Source organism: Culex pipiens, chromosome 3, assembly GCF_016801865.2.
Source record: "Culex pipiens pallens isolate TS chromosome 3, TS_CPP_V2, whole genome shotgun sequence".
Taxonomy (NCBI): domain Eukaryota; kingdom Metazoa; phylum Arthropoda; class Insecta; order Diptera; family Culicidae; genus Culex; species Culex pipiens.
The window spans coordinates 9,106,749-9,124,312 of NC_068939.1; the positions used below are offsets into that span (position 1 = coordinate 9,106,749).

Below are 17,564 nucleotides of genomic sequence, written 5' to 3' on the forward strand. Positions count from 1 at the left end.
TTTCTAAAATTATAAAAATGTAATACTTTGTTTACATATTGAGATTTTCTTGATCGTCAGTCATAATCTGTAGATACAATAGATCGAGAAATTACAATCAAATGATTCCAAAGTTAAAAAAAAATCCAGAAAACAAAAAAAATGAAAGATTAAATAAATTTTAAAAAAATTACAAAGATTTTGAAAATATAAAAAAAGAAAAGATTTTTATCTTTTTGTTTTCAAATATAATATTTTAAAAGTTTAATTTTTGAAAAACCCTTTTTTTAACCTAAATTTTTTAAAGTTTTTTGACCTATTACGATTTATTTGGATTTTTAAATCTTTGATTTTTTAATTTGTACAATTCTTCAATATTTTAAATTTTAATGTTTAAAATTAATTATTAAAAATATTAAATTATCTTAAATTGATAAAAATCTATACTTTAATGTTTATAATTTTTGAATTTTTTTGAATACATATTTTTTAACGCATTGAATTTTTTTGGATCGTCAGTCGATTGCTTTTTCAAAACAACCAATGCGCCATGGGTTTACTATGTACATAAGACCTTTTGAAAAAGTAAGCGAGAATTGTCGACAAAATAGATTAAGAAATTACAACCAAATGACTTCCAAAATTAAAAAAAAAATCCAGATGATTTGAAAAAATTACAAAGATTTCAAAAAATATAAAAATTAAAAAGTTTAGATTTTTTTAATGAATCGTTAAATAAAAAAATAAGTTATATTTTTTTAATTAAGTAATTTCATTATTTTTTTAAACATTACAATGTTTAAGTTTTATGACATGTTTTGATTTTTTTAACCTTTGATGTTTTTTTTATATATTTTTTTAAATCTTGCAATTTTTCGATTTTTTAAAAATATTTTAATTATTGATTTTTTTACATTATTTAAATTTTTAAACAATCGTTAATATAAAATAATACAAGGATTTTATTTTTTTCAAATACGAATCGTTGAAATTTTGAAATGTTTTATTTTTAAAAAATCTTAAGATTTTTTTAATCTTTAAAAACTGTCTTTTTTTTTGAAGATTTCACGATTACAACTCTCCAAAAGTGTTTTAACTACATATTCCAAAGTAATAAATAGCTCAAATAAAAGTGAGCAAGCAACTCTCCATTGTTGAAAAACTGCAAAAGTGATGAGAATAGGTTGTGAGCGTGCCAATAATCGGTAAAATTTTTGTTTTTTTTTTTAAATTTTATTTAAATTATTAACTTTTTGTAAACATTCAAAAAAATTGATTTTTTTAGTTAAAAAAATTGTTAAACACTTAATTTTTGAAACTTTTAATTTCTTTTAAATATCTTAAATTTATTAAACTTTTGTAGTGTTATTTTTTATTTATTTTTTTTGACACATTGAAACCACCATTTGACAAGTTTCCTGAACTGTTTACAAAAATCTTCCAATAAATAATAAAATAATCTTAAACAAAAAAAAATTTAGATAACTCAGAAATGTTCTCCATGAAACATTTCGCTCTTTGAAACATTGGAAAGCTAAGAAAATTTTCTATAATAAACTTTTCAAAATAGCGATGACTATTTTTTTCTAAAGATTGCCCACTACTTTCGATAAATACCTATCGACCTAAAATTGACAAGTTACGATCGAGAAATCTCGATCGTGAGTCGAGAAATTACAATCGAAATATTACGATTGAATGCAATAATCATCAAGGTTAATTGAGCTTTTTGGGTGTCTTAATGATTGTTTGATTGTTTCTCCGTAGAACGCTGGAACGTATTGGAGCTCGCGCGTTGTCGGCGCATTTGCGTAAACTCTGCGACTATCTCGTGTTTGAGGTGTCCAATTCGGGCGTCGGAGCTCACGTGAACAAGTGTGTCGACACGATCAACGACATGATCTGGAAGTACAACATCCTTACGATCGATAGGCTGGTACTGTGTCTATCCCTGCGCACTCTCGAAGGTAACGAAGCTCAGGTGAGCTTCTGCATTATTCAGCTGCTGCTGCTGAAGACTTCCGAGTTCCGCAACCGACTGCAGGAGTTTGTCAACAACAATTCCCCGGAACACTGGAAGCAGAACAATTGGCACGAGCGTCATCTGGCATTCCACCAGAAGTTCCCGGAGAAGTTTGCCCCGGACGAGTCGGTGTCGCATCCGTCCACCCTGCCGGTTTACTTTGGAAACGTTTGCCTGCGTTTTCTACCCGTGCTGGACATTACGATCCATCGGTACTTGGAGGTACCGGCGACCATGAGTAAAACGCTTGATGTCCTGCTCGATCACCTGGGCTCGCTGTACAAGTTTCACGATCGTCCGATAACGTATCTGTACAATACGTTGCATTACTACGAGAAACGACTGCGCGAGAGGCCGCACCTCAAGCGGAGACTGGTTGGAACCGTAATCGGTTCGCTGAAGGACGTGCGGCCCGAAAACTGGGCACTTACGAAGCAATACCATGAGTACATGCTGAAGAAGGACGAAACGGTCAACTGGATTCCGGAGCTGAATTACTACATAACCCTGGTTCGACGAATGCAAGATAGTAAGTCCCACCCCAGCTGCCTTCTTCAATTGTTATCCAACGCTTCCTTTCAGCAATCGACGGTAACAACGTGTTCCAGGGTACGGATTGGCGCTTCAACGAGTTCCCCAATCCACCTGCCCACGCCTTGTACGTCAGCTGCGTCGAACTACTAGGTCTTCCGGTGGGACCACAAACCGTGGCCAACAGTTTGATCGATGTTGTCGTCAAAGGCTATCCCGTAATCCCGGAGTTCCGGGTGCACAACTGGATCAACACGATTGGACTGCTTATGGCCGCCCTGCCCGAGTCATACTGGAGTGTGATCTACGACCGGCTAAAGGACATCATCAGCTCGGTCCAGATGACTGACTGGACTCATCGACAGAGTCCGTTCGAGATGTTCAACTTCAAAATCGTCAAGGAGGCAATGCTCGAAAAGAATTACGTCGTGATCCTGGCGATCGCTCAGAGTATCCTCCATCACAGCGGGATCGGTCAAATTTCGACCATTACCGAGTAAGTCCTCGTCGTTGCGAGTCAATTTTCACATCGTTAACCCATTTCAACTCCCCCCTCCCCAAACCCAGCTTCATCAAGGAAAAGTTCAAGCCCATAATCAAAACCGAATACCAGTTGATCTACCTGTGTCACGTGGTAGGGCCCTTCCTGAACCGCCTGAGCACGGAACGCCCCCGCGCCGTCTCCGACATCACGCTCATCCTGTACGAACTGCTGGAACAGGTCGACAAGGCCCAGTCTTCCGCTCCCCTCAAATATATGGACCCGATTTGCGACCTGCTCTACCACATCAAGTACATGTTCGTCGGTGACATGATGAAGTCGGACCTGGAGGCGATCATCCGCCGGTTGCGACCGGCGCTGCAGATGCGACTGCGCTTCATCACCCGGCTGAACGTGGACGAAATTGGCGTCGAGCAGCAAGCGACGGAGGGGAGCATCCCGGCGGCCGGGCAGTCCCAGGCGGAGTTTAAACCGCAGGTAGGTCAAGCGGTCGGCGTCGGCGGAACGACAGTGCAACAGACGCAGCAATCTCAGCCGCAAGCAGTTCAATAGTAAGGCGCAAGATGTAAGTTGGAAAAGTATATATTTTACTCGATTTTTATTCAAAGCATCATATTCACATTAAAAATCACCCGACAAGGCCCCTCTACCTAGATGACGTAGCTCGTAAATCAATGCAGTAGGAAGCCTGAGAAAGTCCCTGGTCTAATATTGAAATTATCTAAAAAATTTCACATTAATGTACAAAAAAAAAAAACAGATCGCTTCCATCAACTTGGAAACATAGAAAATGCCTCTCCAAAATGCCTGTCTGGCCGATTCAAGGGCAGACCAGACGATAAACTACGTCCGCCCCATAGGCAGGACCCGCCTCAGAGCATAGTGGGAAGATGTAGTATGAGGGAGGAATAATGTATTATATATTTTTTAATTTGGGCCGTTGCAAATACTGCAAAACAACTGGACAGGTGTATAATGCATTTTAAAACACTTTTTTCATTAAAATGTTGAAACCATGGCTCGTAATTTCAATTTTTATACTTTTTATTCCCCCCCCCCCCCTCGACTTTGGTCAGAGTCGAAGGACATAAACTTCAAAAAATATTTGCAACGGCCTTGCTTGTATTTTAAAACATATTTTGTAAAATTTACATCCATTTTTAAAGGGAATTTTTGATTTTGAATGCTTGCGTTTATTAATTAATTATTTTTAAATTTTAGAATTTTAAACCATTTGAATTTTTGAACACCGAAAAATTAAATTTTCTTGAATTTCTCAATATGGGACTCTTTTTTATTTATTTTGTGCTTTTTTATTTTTATATTTGCTTGAATTTTGGAGAAAAAACATGATCAGGGAATTTTTTTTTTTGTTTAGATTCATGTTTGCATTTTTTAATTCATATATTTAGGAATGTTTTGGATAATTTTATAATTTAGAATCAATATTGAGAGATTGATTTTTTAAAGATTGATTTTCAATCGAACTTAATTTTTTTTTTTTTTTTTTTTTTTTTTTTTTTTTTTTTTTTTTTTTTTTTTTTTTTTTTGTGGCAAATGGGCAGTATACATGATTGCTGAGTGTCGCAGGACTCTCGCCCTTTGCTATTAGTAAGTATCCAGCAAAGCAAAGGGTATAGCATGCATTTGATACTGTCAACTCCCATTCGGCTGTGTTCTCGTCGCTGTCATGTTGTAAACTGGAGCCGAGGGAGGTCCTGTTGTGAATTCTAGTTGGAGGTGGTCCGAAGATCATTGAAGAAGGTAGAATTCGCCATCACCCAAGACACGAAGGCACGAAGGATAGACCATGTCTTGGGGGGTGAAAGGATGATAGGATTTAGTGATAATACCACAATTTAATATTGGTCTTTCTCTCTTATTTCAGAGGATGCCTGTTCTGAGTTCTAAGTGTTGCAGAAGCCTTCCGCTCTACATAATGGAGCCTTCCTTCTATCATTTCCTGTATTTTGAAAAAAGTGATGCGCCGAATGTCGACATATAGTTTATCACACTTACTCCATACGGTGTGAGCGTGAAATGCTGTATGTTTGCAATTGGTGCATTGGCTATTTTCAAATCAGGCTAGATTTTTCCTATTATTTTAAGATAAAATTTAGTAAAATCTATCCATCTATTTTTTTGCTATTGCTATAACTTGTCCCTTACCTCACAAACTTTAACTACTCTATTCTTCAAACTTGGAATCGCAATACATTATTGTAGAAATGTAACAGTTGAAAAAAAAAAATGGTAAGAAATTTGGGCATAACTGTTATTAATATGATTAAAGGTACGTTCAATCTGTTTTATTATATATATTAACTATTCTAGTTTGTTTGTCCTGTCCCATATTTCACAACTTCAGTTGTTATCTTGTAAACTTCTCGTTACAAGTTGGTAGTTCTGTCTAGTTGCAAACTAAGGTTTCTTTATTCTTTCTTTATGTGTTAGTCTGTTATTCAATGTTCGATTTTATTTTACATTGTACTTATCCCATTTTTTCTCTTTTTCTCTTTCATGTACCTTGCGAGCATACGATGACCAAAAAAGTCATTGTATAAGCCAACACACGTGTATTTTTCACAAAGCCGCGAAACAGAACAAGTATTTTTATAAGTGCGTGAATAACAATCGGTCGTTGAAGCTCAAAAAATGTGAGAACAATATCGCGTCGTGGTTAAGTGATAATAAGGCGAAGAAAGTAGACGACGATTCCGCATGAAGAATATAGCGGAAATTATGTGTTAATTGCACAATGGATGAAGGTTTGAAGTTGACACTGTCAAAAGGGAATGGTAAGATGCAATAGTTATATTGCTAGGTTTGATAGTGTCAAAAGGTAAGATCAAGGAACAAGGATTATATGAACCTATATTGTCATAATTATTGTATTCACTGAAAATTCTATCCACTTTCTACCCCCAATGTGTCCTGCACTGGGGGTGCCTGGGGTAACTTCGAGTTGACCTGGGCCGCCCGAGGAATTATGTCGTAGGTGGTTCGTGTACTTCTCACTCACCTCTCCTCGCGGCAAGGTTTTCCGTAGGTCTACACTCGAACATGCAACATGGGACAGCATGAATCTTCAGCTGAAGCCGGACGAATGTATTCCGAAATTACAGAATTACAGATTTTCAATCGAACTTAATTTTTTTGAATTTTGTCTTGTTTTAACAACAAACAAGTAAACTATTTGTTCCAAAACATCAGCAAATTCTTTTCGCTTTTTGACACTAAAAATCAGTCCTTTAGTTTTTGATATATCGGCATTTGAAATTAAGTGCTGTTTTATAACACTTAAAAACCACAGTTTTATTGTTTCTTTATATTTGAGGGGTTTATCTCAGGCACAAAAAGACTAATGTTTATTTTCAGAAATTGGCCCTCATGGGCACTATTTCTAAAAATAACAAATCAAAATCTAAACAAAACTTGCTATAATCTGAAAAAGGTGCACAGTAAAAAGGATTAATGCTTTTCAATGGCAAATTAAATTTTAAATTTTGAAAATATTTTTGTTTTTTTTCTGAAATCAACATTTTTTCAAAAAGTTTAAAACTCGGCGACAAAATTCTTTGTCATTTTTCTTTGTGGGTCAAAATAAAAACCACGTGGAAACTTTTTTGAAATCTAATTGGGTCCTAACATTAAGTAAAGATTGCTAATATTATTGTTCACAACGATATTTTTCTGAGTACACTGACCATTTGTACGACCATAAAGAGTTTAAAATGGATTTTTAAACCAATTTTAAAAGCAGGCCAAGGGTGCATGATACTGATGATACTCGTCGGTTGACACACCTAGGCGAGGAACATCCCGGAAGGAGCCCAACTACATCCGTAGTGCTGTTTGGACAAAACAGCATGGCTCTGGTTCCTTGCAAGTGTCCTATTTTCTTACCTCCACGTTGGCTTGGTTTAGTCATCATGATGACAAGGTGTAACCTAGCTGGTGGCCTGTGGAAACGACTCGTAAACCTTTGACCAGCGAGGGTCAGAGTAGAGACGGCTAGAAGAAAGGGGCGCGTCAATGTGGGAAAGGGAAGTAATTTGTGATTGTAGACGGTATTGTTTTGATTCGCAGTATGTTGAGTCAACTGCTGTGGATGTACCTGAGCATCGCAGAACGGGGTTTCTCTTCTTTCCATTTCAGCTAACAGCTATCTTCTGTTTATTTTGTTTCACTGATTTTCTAAAACGGCTTCTGTTTACTATCCTCCATTTGATTTCGATTTTACTTATTTGATTCTCTTATTTCTCAACGCTTTTCCACTCTATTTTACCAATTGATGCTGCTGTAACAAACTGTCTGCTTTTCCTTAATTTGGCAGCGATGTCAATTTTGTTTATCATGTGCCGTTTCTTTATTTATCTAATTGAATAATTTCTCATCTTCCCTGTAAATTGCCCTCAATACAATCTAAGCTTGTTTGTTACCTCTAGCTATTATCTATTGTTAATTTCTTTATCTACTTCATAAATTACTATCTTTCTTTTACTATTGATTCTTTACATAGTATATTTCCTTCACTGTCCATTGTTTTGAAACTTCACCTTTTTCTTAAGCAAGTGAGGTTCGAGCCCTTACTCAATTTATGGAATGATTAAAGGATTAACACAAATATTATTATTGTACTTTTGGTAAACTTGTATAACATGCTTAGGACCAAAAATTGTAACAAAACACCGCGACAAAAGAAATAGCAACATATGAACACGTCTCAACACTAGGAAAGGTTTCAGGAGAAAACAATACACAGTAAAATGACAACTAGTTTTTGAATTCAAACTAAAAATATAACAGTTTTTTCTTTAATGAAAATTGATAGGCACACTATAAACGGTTAGGCACTTATACTTACATCAAACCCTACGTAATGTACCACCCCCGGCCGAGTTAAAATGCGTAACCGGAAAAGAAGGTGTGCATGCCTGGCACGAACACTCAAAGCGTGTTCTAGCGTGCTGCTCGTACTGACTCAGAGCAAGGGTTAGATGTAGGTGTAAGGGCAGTGCGTGTTCGTCGGGAACCTGGTGCATAAGATCGGTCAAGGCCCGTTCTTACACTGAAAATTGCGAATTGCGAATTGCGATTTTTAAACCAATTTAAAAAAAAAAAATTACCTCGCGATCCTTCTTGACAGAAAAGGTCCTAATTGGGTCCTAAAATGAAGCTTAGATTGCTGATATCATTGTTTACAGAGATAAAGCTTATTTTTCTGAGTACAACGATCCTTTGTACGACCACAAAGCGTTTAAAATGGATTTTTACATCAATTTTGAAAAATTAACCTCGCGGTCCTTCTTGACAGAAAAGTTCCTACTTGACAGCTCGTTCCAAGGGGACCATAGTTGATCCATCGAAGAAATGTTGACTTGTCATTATTTTTTTTTGCATTTAAATGAAAAAAGTGATCAGAAATGGTTTTTGATCGTGTTTTTTTTACCGTTGTACAGAAAAATTTACATATGGCTTTAGGACCCTATTGGCATAGATTCACTAAAACGGTTAAATTACCAAAAATGTCATGAAATTTTATTCAAGAAAATCAAAATAGCACAGCACATTAGAAAACCAATCAAACATTTCTCCGCTCAAACTTGACCTTGATGGGATCCCGCGCGCGCAGCACCATATCGGCAACAAACACGATCTCGTCGCGCTTCGTGACCGGAAGCACACGAAATTCGCGCAGCACGGCGGTCAGAATCGCTTTCAGCTCCAGCATGGCGAAGCGTTGTCCTGGAATGAGAGAAGAAGACGAGCACGTTTATTTTTTCCTGTATTCATCGGCACTCGTGTGCGAATCCAGCTTGACTCCCTTCGGAGCTTCTATAAATAATAACAGTTCAAAGGTGTACAGTGATTAACAACCCAAACAACGCTTTCAACGAGCCAGTCATAATACAGCAGATTGCGTTCAGCGTGGATGCGTGCCGCCAACTGGTTGCAGTGAAGTCGGTTTCCTTGTTCAATCGCTGCACTATAGTTTATCGCACTCCTCCTCATGAAACGTGTTCAGAAATTTTGGAATAAATGTTGAAATGGAACGCTGTCGTCAAGATCTTCCTCCGATGGAAACATTTGCTTCCGGTGCTGTCTAGCAGTCCGACACCCAGAAATGGGTTCAAAAATGGGTAGATTATGTTCTTGTCGATCAGTTGAGTGCTCGACAGCAGAGCTGCATTTCACTTCACTGTGCTGATCGTTGAACAGCAGATTGAAGATGTTCCCAAAAATGGTCAGCCGGCTTTATATCCAGATAACATCCGAAGATATGCTTCTTAGAGGAGCAAAACGAGAACAATGTCCACGAGAACAACCTCAAAACATTCATCCTGGTCGGAGATTCAGACAGTACTGAACTGACTTGCGATCCCTCTGAACTCAGCTGGTATCAGTGGTGGTTTGTTTGCAATACATATAATACTCTAATCTATCGAGCTAAGTTAGTGAATTGCGGCGGATCAGGATTAAGTAATATTTGCTTACCTATGCAGTTTCGTGGTCCGGCGCTGAAAGGGACGTACGCGTAGGGGTTCCGCTTCTCCACGTGCTCCGGCAGAAAGCGGTCCGGGTCGAACCGCTCAGGATCCGGGAATTGTTCCGGATCGCGGTGGAGATCGAAGATCTCAACGCTGATGACGGACCCCTTCGGGATCCACTTGTCCTCGTAGCGCACATCTTCGGTAACGAATCGCGATATGAACGGAACCGGCGGGTAGACTCGCATGCATTCTTTGAGCACTCGCTCCATGTACTTCAGGTTGTTGTAGTCCTGAATTGTTAACGGTTCCGCTGGGTCGCTCCGATCGTGGAGTGTTGCGTGGATCTCCTGGTACACGCGCTCCTGAACATCCTGATGGTTGGCAATCGATAGGAAGATGAACACGAAGGCACTGCCTGTTGTGTCGTGGCCTTCGAACATAAATGTATCGACCTCCTCTCGGATACCTTCGTCGTCGATCTGTTGTTTAGCTTCCGCCAGCAGCAGACTGTCCAGCATGGCGTACCGCTGTTTGATGTTTGTGTAGACGTTTTCTTCCGATATGTCCGCTGGGTTGTCGACGGTCGCGTGGAACATTTGTCGACGTTTCTTGATGATGTTCCGCGTGAAGGCATGGATAGGTGCCAAGATCTGATCGAACTTGGCCTGGTAACCCAAAGCTTTATACACCGAGTCTTCATACAGCAACGGATTCATCAACCTGTGCTGTATGATCGTTCCAACTGTGCGAATGTTGCGCTTGTACACATCTGCACTCTCCGTTGAGTCCAGCTTGATCCCCATGGCGGTTTCTGTAGGGATGATCGAGTTTTTGTTTACTTTAAGTCGATACAACTTCTTCACTACTCACCACAAATGGTATTCAGCGTAATTTGAGTCGACAAAGGTTGCAGCTCGGTGACGATGTCCTTATCAGCCTGCTCGCTCAACTGCAACACCAGTTTCGAGCACTCTTCGTGGAATGTTTGCAGGAAGCTTTGCAGAATGTTGAAATGGAACGTGGGCGTCAATATCCGTCTTCGCTGGTGCCACTTGTCTCCGGTACTGTTCAGGAGACCCTCTCCGATGAAGGGAAAGGTCAGCTTGTACAGCGGACTCTTGCGGATCAGCCGAGTGGAGGACAGCAGCATCTCTACCTCTTTGTACCGAACGGCTTGAACGAAGAGGACTCCACGGATCAGGAATCGATAGCTCGCGCCATATTCGCGGGCCCATTTCCGCGCATCGTCGAAGGCTTCCAGCTGGCTTTTGAACATTACGGTGAAGACATTCTGGACCAGCGGGTAGACCCGAGCTCCGGGAAACTGCGCCGCAGCTTTGTAACTTGGAAGTGATCGCAGATAGAGCTCGTACAATGCCAGTACGAGTGCTAAGAACAGCAATGCGACAGCTATGCCGAGAACGTACATCGTGGATGAAAGGCAAGGCGGTACTGATTGCGATTTTAGCATGCAGAAGAGAGTAATGGCAAAACCTGGAAGGTTAATGAGTAATGTTTGGCTTGCAGAGTGAGAGAGGATCGTTACGCACGAAGCTCCTCAAGTAAGGCTTGCATTTTCTCAATTCTCTTGATCGAAAGGACTGTTGTGAGAAGAAAGGCTTCATTTTATTTATTTAAAAACCCTCCAAGTAATACGCTACCGTCTGGCAAACCGAACCTTGATCGGTGTCTTGGCTCGAAGCACGAGGTCCGCCACAAACACCACCTCGTCCCGCGTCGTCACGGGTAGAATACGGAATCTCGACAACAGCGCGCACACGACCACCTTCAGCTCGAGCAGCGCGAACTTCTGGCCGATACAGTTGCGCGGGCCCGCGCTGAACGGAACGTACGCGTACGGATTGCGCTTGGTGGACACCTCCGGCAGGAATCGGTCCGGATCGAACCGCTCGGGATCGGGAAACTGCTCTGGGTCACGGTGCAGATCGAAGATGTGAATGTTGGCGATGGTTCCGTGTGGCAAGGTGGTGGTGGAATCTGTTTAGGAGTTCAGATGTGACTAAGGATCAAGTTAACAGGAAGCTTTAATACCTACCGACGTCCAGACGGCCGGTGAGACTTCGAGATATAAACGAAACCGGTGGGTACAGTCGGAGAGCTTCCTTTACGAACCGATCCAAGTACTTAAGATTCGTATAGTCCGCAATGGTGAAAGCCTCGTGTTCGGGCTTCAACCGACGAGCCTTGGAGAGCTCTTCGTAGACACGTCGTTGAGCGTCCTGTTCGTTTGCCAGAAGCATGATCGTGAAGATGATGCCGGCCGCCGTAGTGTCGTGACCTTCGAACAAAAATGTATCGACCTCTTCTTGAATTCCTTCTTCGTCAATGGCGTTGTCCGCTTCCGCCATGAGGAGAGTGTTCAACATGGCGTAGCGCTGTTTAGATCCTCTGAAAAAAAAACAACATGGGTTACCCCTTCTTACTTAAATCGTTTGAGATTTATACCCATGATCGTCAAGTGTATCCACGAATGTTGAGTCCTGCAAGAACTGCTTTCGCTTCTGCTGAATGATATCCCTGGTAAACTCATGAATCGGAACAATAGCATCCTCGAGAGGTTTAAGATAACCGAAGAAGTTGTACACTCCATCGTCGTACAACCAAGGGGTCATCGTGCGGTGTACCAACATCTCACCCACCTCGTACACTTTCGAACGATAGATGTCGGCACTTTTGTACGTATCCAGCTTAACTCCCATGGCCGTTTCTACAAGATTCACACAAGAACATCAAACGATCCTCACACCACACAACATCTCCAACCCACCACAAATGGTGTTCAGCGTAAACCTAGTCACGATCGACTGCAGCACCACGTCATCCCCACTCTCAGCCGACTCTTCCAAACCCCCAACCAGCTTATCCGCCTCTTCCTGAAACACCAGCAAAAATTTGTTCAAGATGTTAAAGTGAAACGCCGGCGTCAGGATCTTCCTCCGCCCCTGCCACTTGTCCCCCCTACTGCACAGCAAGCCATCCCCCATCAACGGCCCCAAAAACCTATAAATTACACTTTTCCTAATATGCTTCGCACTGGACAGAATCAACTCCGCTTCCCGAACCCGTATAACGTTCACAATCACATCGTTGAAGATCCACTGCCGGTAGGACCGGCCAAACTTGGCCGCACTCGATCGGGCGTACGCGAACGCCTGCGCGGGATCTTTGACCAGCACCTCCAGCAGGTTGCCGACCACCGGAAGCATCGTATTTCCCGGGTATTGAAGAGCCGCTCGGTACGACTCACTTTGGCGGGCGCGCCAGTCGTACAGGAGAAGTGCCGCCAAGGAAGCGAGGATCGCCGCTAGCCACGGAGATAGCATCGTCGCCGGTTGCGATCGAGATTCGCGCGGGAATGGGTCATTCTGGGGAGCTCGCGCTAGTTTTATAATTTGATCGGGATGGCGCGTAAAAAGCTAGTGGAAAATCACGTGGCACGAGGGAGAAAAACGGAACAATGATGTCGTTCAAGCTAATAAGAGTGCAGTTGAAGAAAGTGAAACTTGTCGAGACTGAACTGTATGGAACAGGTCAAACTGATGATACTCAAAGGTTGCATGTTACCAGTAACAATTTAAGTTTAATATTACAGGATTGCTACGGACGGCGCGTTTTGCGCGGATCACGCGGATTTGCAGGCTAAATTTTGATAAATAAAATAATAATCTTTCAAGTTTTAAAGAAAAATATTATCAGGAATTACGAAAATTTATTTCCTTGTGCAAAAACTACGATATCTTAGAAGTTGAAACATAATTGAATTTTCCGAAAATGTTTATTTGTAATTTCTAAATAAGAAACGTCGAAATGATCATCAAAAAGAGGTTATTTTTGTGAAAGATTTCTTAAATAAATTTATTCTTACACTCAACTCATTATTAACATCTGCTACAGGCTCTGAATATTTAATTTCTTTTGAGTTATATGTGATGTTCTATTAACCTTATTTATTGTTTATTTTAAACTGGATACATTCAATTTTGATTCTGTGATTGATTTGTGAACCATATTTCAAGCTTTTCTTGAAGATATAGACATTCGAATTACAAAAAATATTATTGGGAGGTGTTTTGGTGGGCGGTACTGTGATCAAATCCCGAATACGAGCTTGATTGGATGTAACAGAAGCTGGCTTCCCGCCTTTGATTTTAGATGGGATTTAACCCTTTTTTAAATTTAAACATTTTTACGGAAATAATAAAAAGATCAATCTATTAAAAATGAAAGCTCCAACATTCAAAAGTAAAATTTTCAGCAATTCGAGAATTCAAAACTTTGTTGTTTTTTATAGTTGTTGAATACAAAAATTGAAAATTCTGATTTTTAAATATCCAAAAATTAAAAAAAATCTAAACTTATATGTAAAAAAAATAAATCTCCAAAAATTCAGGAATTCAAAAAATTCAAAATTCAGCAATAAAACAAAAAATTATGAATTCTTAAATTTTTAATTCTTATGTTCTGAAATTCTGAAATTCTGAAATTCTTAAATTCTTAAATTCTCAAATTCTTTAATTCTTCCCTGGGCCTTGTAAAGTCAAGGGGCATGATTTGATCCTAGTGCATTAGTTAAAATTTGGGTATACATTTTTTTTTATAAGCACTATGGACACCACTTCATGCTACGAGAACTCGCTTTGCCGCAGCTAGAGGGTGACGATTCTCGAGATTTTCAATTTCCCGGGAATCGAGAGTTGAACTTGGCAATTTCCCGGGAATTCCCGGGACCCGGGAGTTTTTTTTGGCTATGTCAATGGTGGCAAAAGTTTAAAGAAAAGTAATAAATTCGATTCTTTTCAATGAATTTCAGTTACAATTAATTCATGCTTATTCAATTAATCGTTAATTTAAGCATTATTTCGGGGAACTATATAGTTTACTTTGGTAGTTTAAGATATTCACAAACCTTAGTTCGCACTGAGTGATATGTTTCAAATGTTGCACTAACTTGTTTCATGAACTTCTTATTAGATTTGTATGAAGTAAAAACATAGATAATCTTTCATTTTCCATTTTTTTTGCAATATATGATACATAACGAATCAAAACAACAATTAAAACTTGTGTTCTTTTTCAACCCACCGGAGGTCGCGTACGTGTACTTTGTACACAGTTTGTAAGGGCACTTGTAAGAAAGGCGAAAACACGCGACTTCCCGAAGGTTAAGGTCAACTGTAAATATTAATTGAAGAAATATTTACAGTTATCAGCAAAATCTTTATGTTCACAATCGTCGTTTAATCACAATATAGTTTAATATTGAGGTGAACTTATTGACAGCAAAAAAGGAAATTACCACAATACAGTGAAATAAACTAAGGTACCGTAAAATGGGGTGACTGTGATAGCCGGGGTGACTTTGATAGGTTTGAGATTTTTCCGCAAAAAGAAGAGTATAATTAAAATACGTACGGAATTGTTTAGAATCATACTGACCGTGGTAGAGAGGTGTTCAAAGTACCTCGAGAAGAAGTTTTCATAAAATTTTGAGAAGTTTAAATTGTTAGTTAACTATAATTTAAAAAATGTTGATGAAAGTCATTATTTTAAACTCATCAAAGTGTCTTGATTTTTTCAATGAACATGATTTCGAATCGGAAAACGGAATGCATTTTCGGATTCTTTGGACAATTTTCCGCTAGGAGAAGGTTAAATAAGTTTGTAAATAATAAATAATGTGTGTTTTTGGAACACAATTAAAAAAAATCCAAATTTATAGGCAATTTCAGTTGAACAAATTTCAAGTAAAATGTGAAATCTTGTGATTCGTGCTTTGAATTCAGTATAAAATGCAATATAAATCGATAATTTTTTAAACAAAACTAGTTTTAACAAATTTCAGGCAAAGTTCCGACTTTTTAATAATTTTACCCAAAATTTATATGTATTTTGCTAAAAAGCTTATAAACTTAGTTAACTAAGTATAAAAATTGATTTTTTTTCCTAAAAACTTTATCAACTACTTTAGTGTTGATATTTTTAACGTACAAATGAAGTTTAAACATCTTAAATATGATTTTAACAAGAAAAACTATAACTATCAAAGTCACCCCGGAATTTAAACTAAGAATTTTTAACGTAATTATTTTTCTAAACACTTGAAAAAACTTTGTTTCCAAAATAGTGCATGGACTTTGTGTGGCCTACCCCAGTACATGTTTTAAAAATAATAATCTTGAGAATAATCTTACCTGTTGGAAAATATTCCAAAATCAAATTGAAATCCTATCAAAGTCACCCCGGTTTACGGTACATAGAATTAAAAAAAAACAAGATATGAGGATTGTTATGCTCGAGAGAGGATATGGAAATTGATCTTATCTTGAAAAAACTTTTCCCTTTTAGAAATAATAAAAAACATAATATTAAAACCCTTTAGATTTCATTTATGGTGTGTAAATACTAAGTATGCTTTAAGATAAATGTTGGGGTCCAATTTTTTTTTGGCTCCTCTCATTTGTAATTAATGGAATTTTTGACAAATAAAAAAAGAGAACAGAAGCATTGGTTAATTCGAACTTGAACGTCGAACATTGAACATCCAATGTTCCAAACAATTTTGGTTGTTTTCAAATAATTTTCGGATAAGTTTATATAATTTTTCTTCAACACTTATAAGTTTAAAATTTCCCGGGAGTCTCGACCGAATTTCCCGGGAATCGAGAGGTCCAAAAACGGTCGATTTCCCGGGAAATTTTTCCCGGGAATTCCCGCTCGTCACCCTCTAGCCGCAGCCCCAGGACTTAAGCGTTGACCGATAAGCTGTCTTCGTGAACTAGGTAGTTCTCCGATAGTGAAAATATCACAATTGCACAAGACACTGCTGCTTCTGTGACTTTTTCACTATCACAATGTGGGATTTAGGTTGGGAATTCAGGATAGCACAATTGATTTGTTGCTTGGCATTAGCATTTAAAATAAATCTGAATCCTTTCCAAATCTATTTGATGTTAAAGTTAGTTGCAATTGTTAAGTGAGCGTAATGCTGTCAATAAACTTTGATTGATGTAGAATACTAGGCATTCTTTTATGTCAAATTGTCCATAGAGTCTCGATCAATCAATAATGTAATGATATCGGACAAAATTCGTTGATCTGTTGAACTAACGGTTTTCGGATTATAGTTGTATTGACCATTGTTGCGAATCGAGGAACTACGGATCTTTTGACGTAAATGGTCATTTCTTTTTAAAATCGCGATTTTATCCTATTTGTATATCAGTTCATAAATTTTTATTGTTTTTGATAGAAGTAGTACTACAACAGTGGGTCTCGTGGCGCAGGGGTAGCGGCTTCGGCTGCCGATCCCGATGATGCTATGAGACGCGGGTTCGATTCCCGCCTTATCCACTGAGCTTCTATCGGATGGTGAAGTAAAACGTCGGTCCCGGTTTCTCCTGTCTCGTCAGAGGCGCTGGAGCAGAAATCCCACGTTAGAGGAAGGCCATGCCCCGGGGGGCGTAGTGCCAATAGTTTCGTTTTTTTTAGTACTACAACAGTTAAAGGAATGTTTAGTTTTGAACATTAAGTTTAAAGGATTTTAGATTAAAGTTTAGATTTTCAATCCAAAGTAGTTAGCAAATGAATATTTGGACTTAAATGAATAATTGAATAAGTTGGACTTATGAATAACACACAACAGTGCATTTATTCTAGAGTCAGTTCCATACAGCGTCAGTGTTTATTTGGTCGAAGTGTACTAATTCAATGGCAGATCAGATTCTAGTTGTAATGTACGACAAGACTACTGACGGACGTGACAGGACGAGGGCCCAGTAGTGTGGTTCAGGCCCCCTTGGAAATGCAAAAAGTGGTCAAAGACCGTTGCATTGTTGATTAAATCATTGTTCTATGCCCACTAAAGCTCTCCTGAAATTTTCAGCCAATTTGGTTCAGGTTTGGCCACAGCTCTGGGACATTTAAGTTTGCATGGGATTTTCAACGTTTTACTACGGGAAAAAATCTTTTTTTAGTTTTTACTGCCTCAACAATCAGTTACCCATTTAAGTAATTA

General features: G+C 38.8%; 3 protein-coding genes across 3 annotated transcripts in view; 1 reads left to right on the forward strand and 2 right to left on the reverse strand.

Moving 5' to 3' along the window:
- Positions 1–17,564, forward strand: part of LOC120426727 (mediator of RNA polymerase II transcription subunit 23) — a 34,395-nt gene that overhangs the window by 3,486 nt on the left and 13,345 nt on the right. The window contains exons 6-8 of the mRNA XM_039591501.2: positions 1,747–2,531; positions 2,585–3,029; positions 3,101–3,600. Coding sequence (XP_039447435.1) covers positions 1,747–2,531; positions 2,585–3,029; positions 3,101–3,587 — 1,717 coding nt within the window. The 3' untranslated portion in view covers positions 3,588–3,600. The remainder of the gene's footprint in view (positions 1–1,746; positions 2,532–2,584; positions 3,030–3,100; positions 3,601–17,564) is intronic.
- LOC120426746 (probable cytochrome P450 4ac1) lies at positions 8,555–10,990 on the reverse strand. Its single transcript, XM_039591525.2, has 3 exons — positions 10,400–10,990; positions 9,534–10,340; positions 8,555–8,783 (listed from the first exon to the last, which is right to left on the reverse strand). The coding sequence occupies exons 1-3, from the start codon at positions 10,956–10,958 to the stop codon at positions 8,620–8,622; spliced, it is 1,530 nt and encodes a 509-aa protein (XP_039447459.1). The 5' UTR covers positions 10,959–10,990; the 3' UTR covers positions 8,555–8,619.
- LOC120426758 (probable cytochrome P450 4ac1) lies at positions 11,142–13,464 on the reverse strand. Its single transcript, XM_039591535.2, has 4 exons — positions 12,318–13,464; positions 11,996–12,257; positions 11,586–11,938; positions 11,142–11,527 (listed from the first exon to the last, which is right to left on the reverse strand). The coding sequence occupies exons 1-4, from the start codon at positions 12,871–12,873 to the stop codon at positions 11,187–11,189; spliced, it is 1,512 nt and encodes a 503-aa protein (XP_039447469.1). The 5' UTR covers positions 12,874–13,464; the 3' UTR covers positions 11,142–11,186.

Bases quoted from the DNA above. Each gene is read 5' to 3' on its own strand.
- LOC120426746 (XM_039591525.2), bottom strand. From the start codon at position 10,958: ATGTACGTTCTCGGCATAGCTGTCGCATTGCTGTTCTTAGCACTCGTA. The intron at 10,341-10,399 runs GTGAGTAGTGAA...TCATCCCTACAG, and splicing joins TACGCTGAATACCATTTGTG to AAACCGCCATGGGGATCAAG. The intron at 8,784-9,533 runs GTAAGCAAATAT...CTCTCATTCCAG, and splicing joins CGGACCACGAAACTGCATAG to GACAACGCTTCGCCATGCTG.
- LOC120426758 (XM_039591535.2), bottom strand. From the start codon at position 12,873: ATGCTATCTCCGTGGCTAGCGGCGATCCTCGCTTCCTTGGCGGCACTT. The intron at 12,258-12,317 runs GTGGGTTGGAGA...TGAATCTTGTAG, and splicing joins TACGCTGAACACCATTTGTG to AAACGGCCATGGGAGTTAAG. The intron at 11,528-11,585 runs GTAGGTATTAAA...ACTCCTAAACAG, and splicing joins CACCGGCCGTCTGGACGTCG to ATTCCACCACCACCTTGCCA.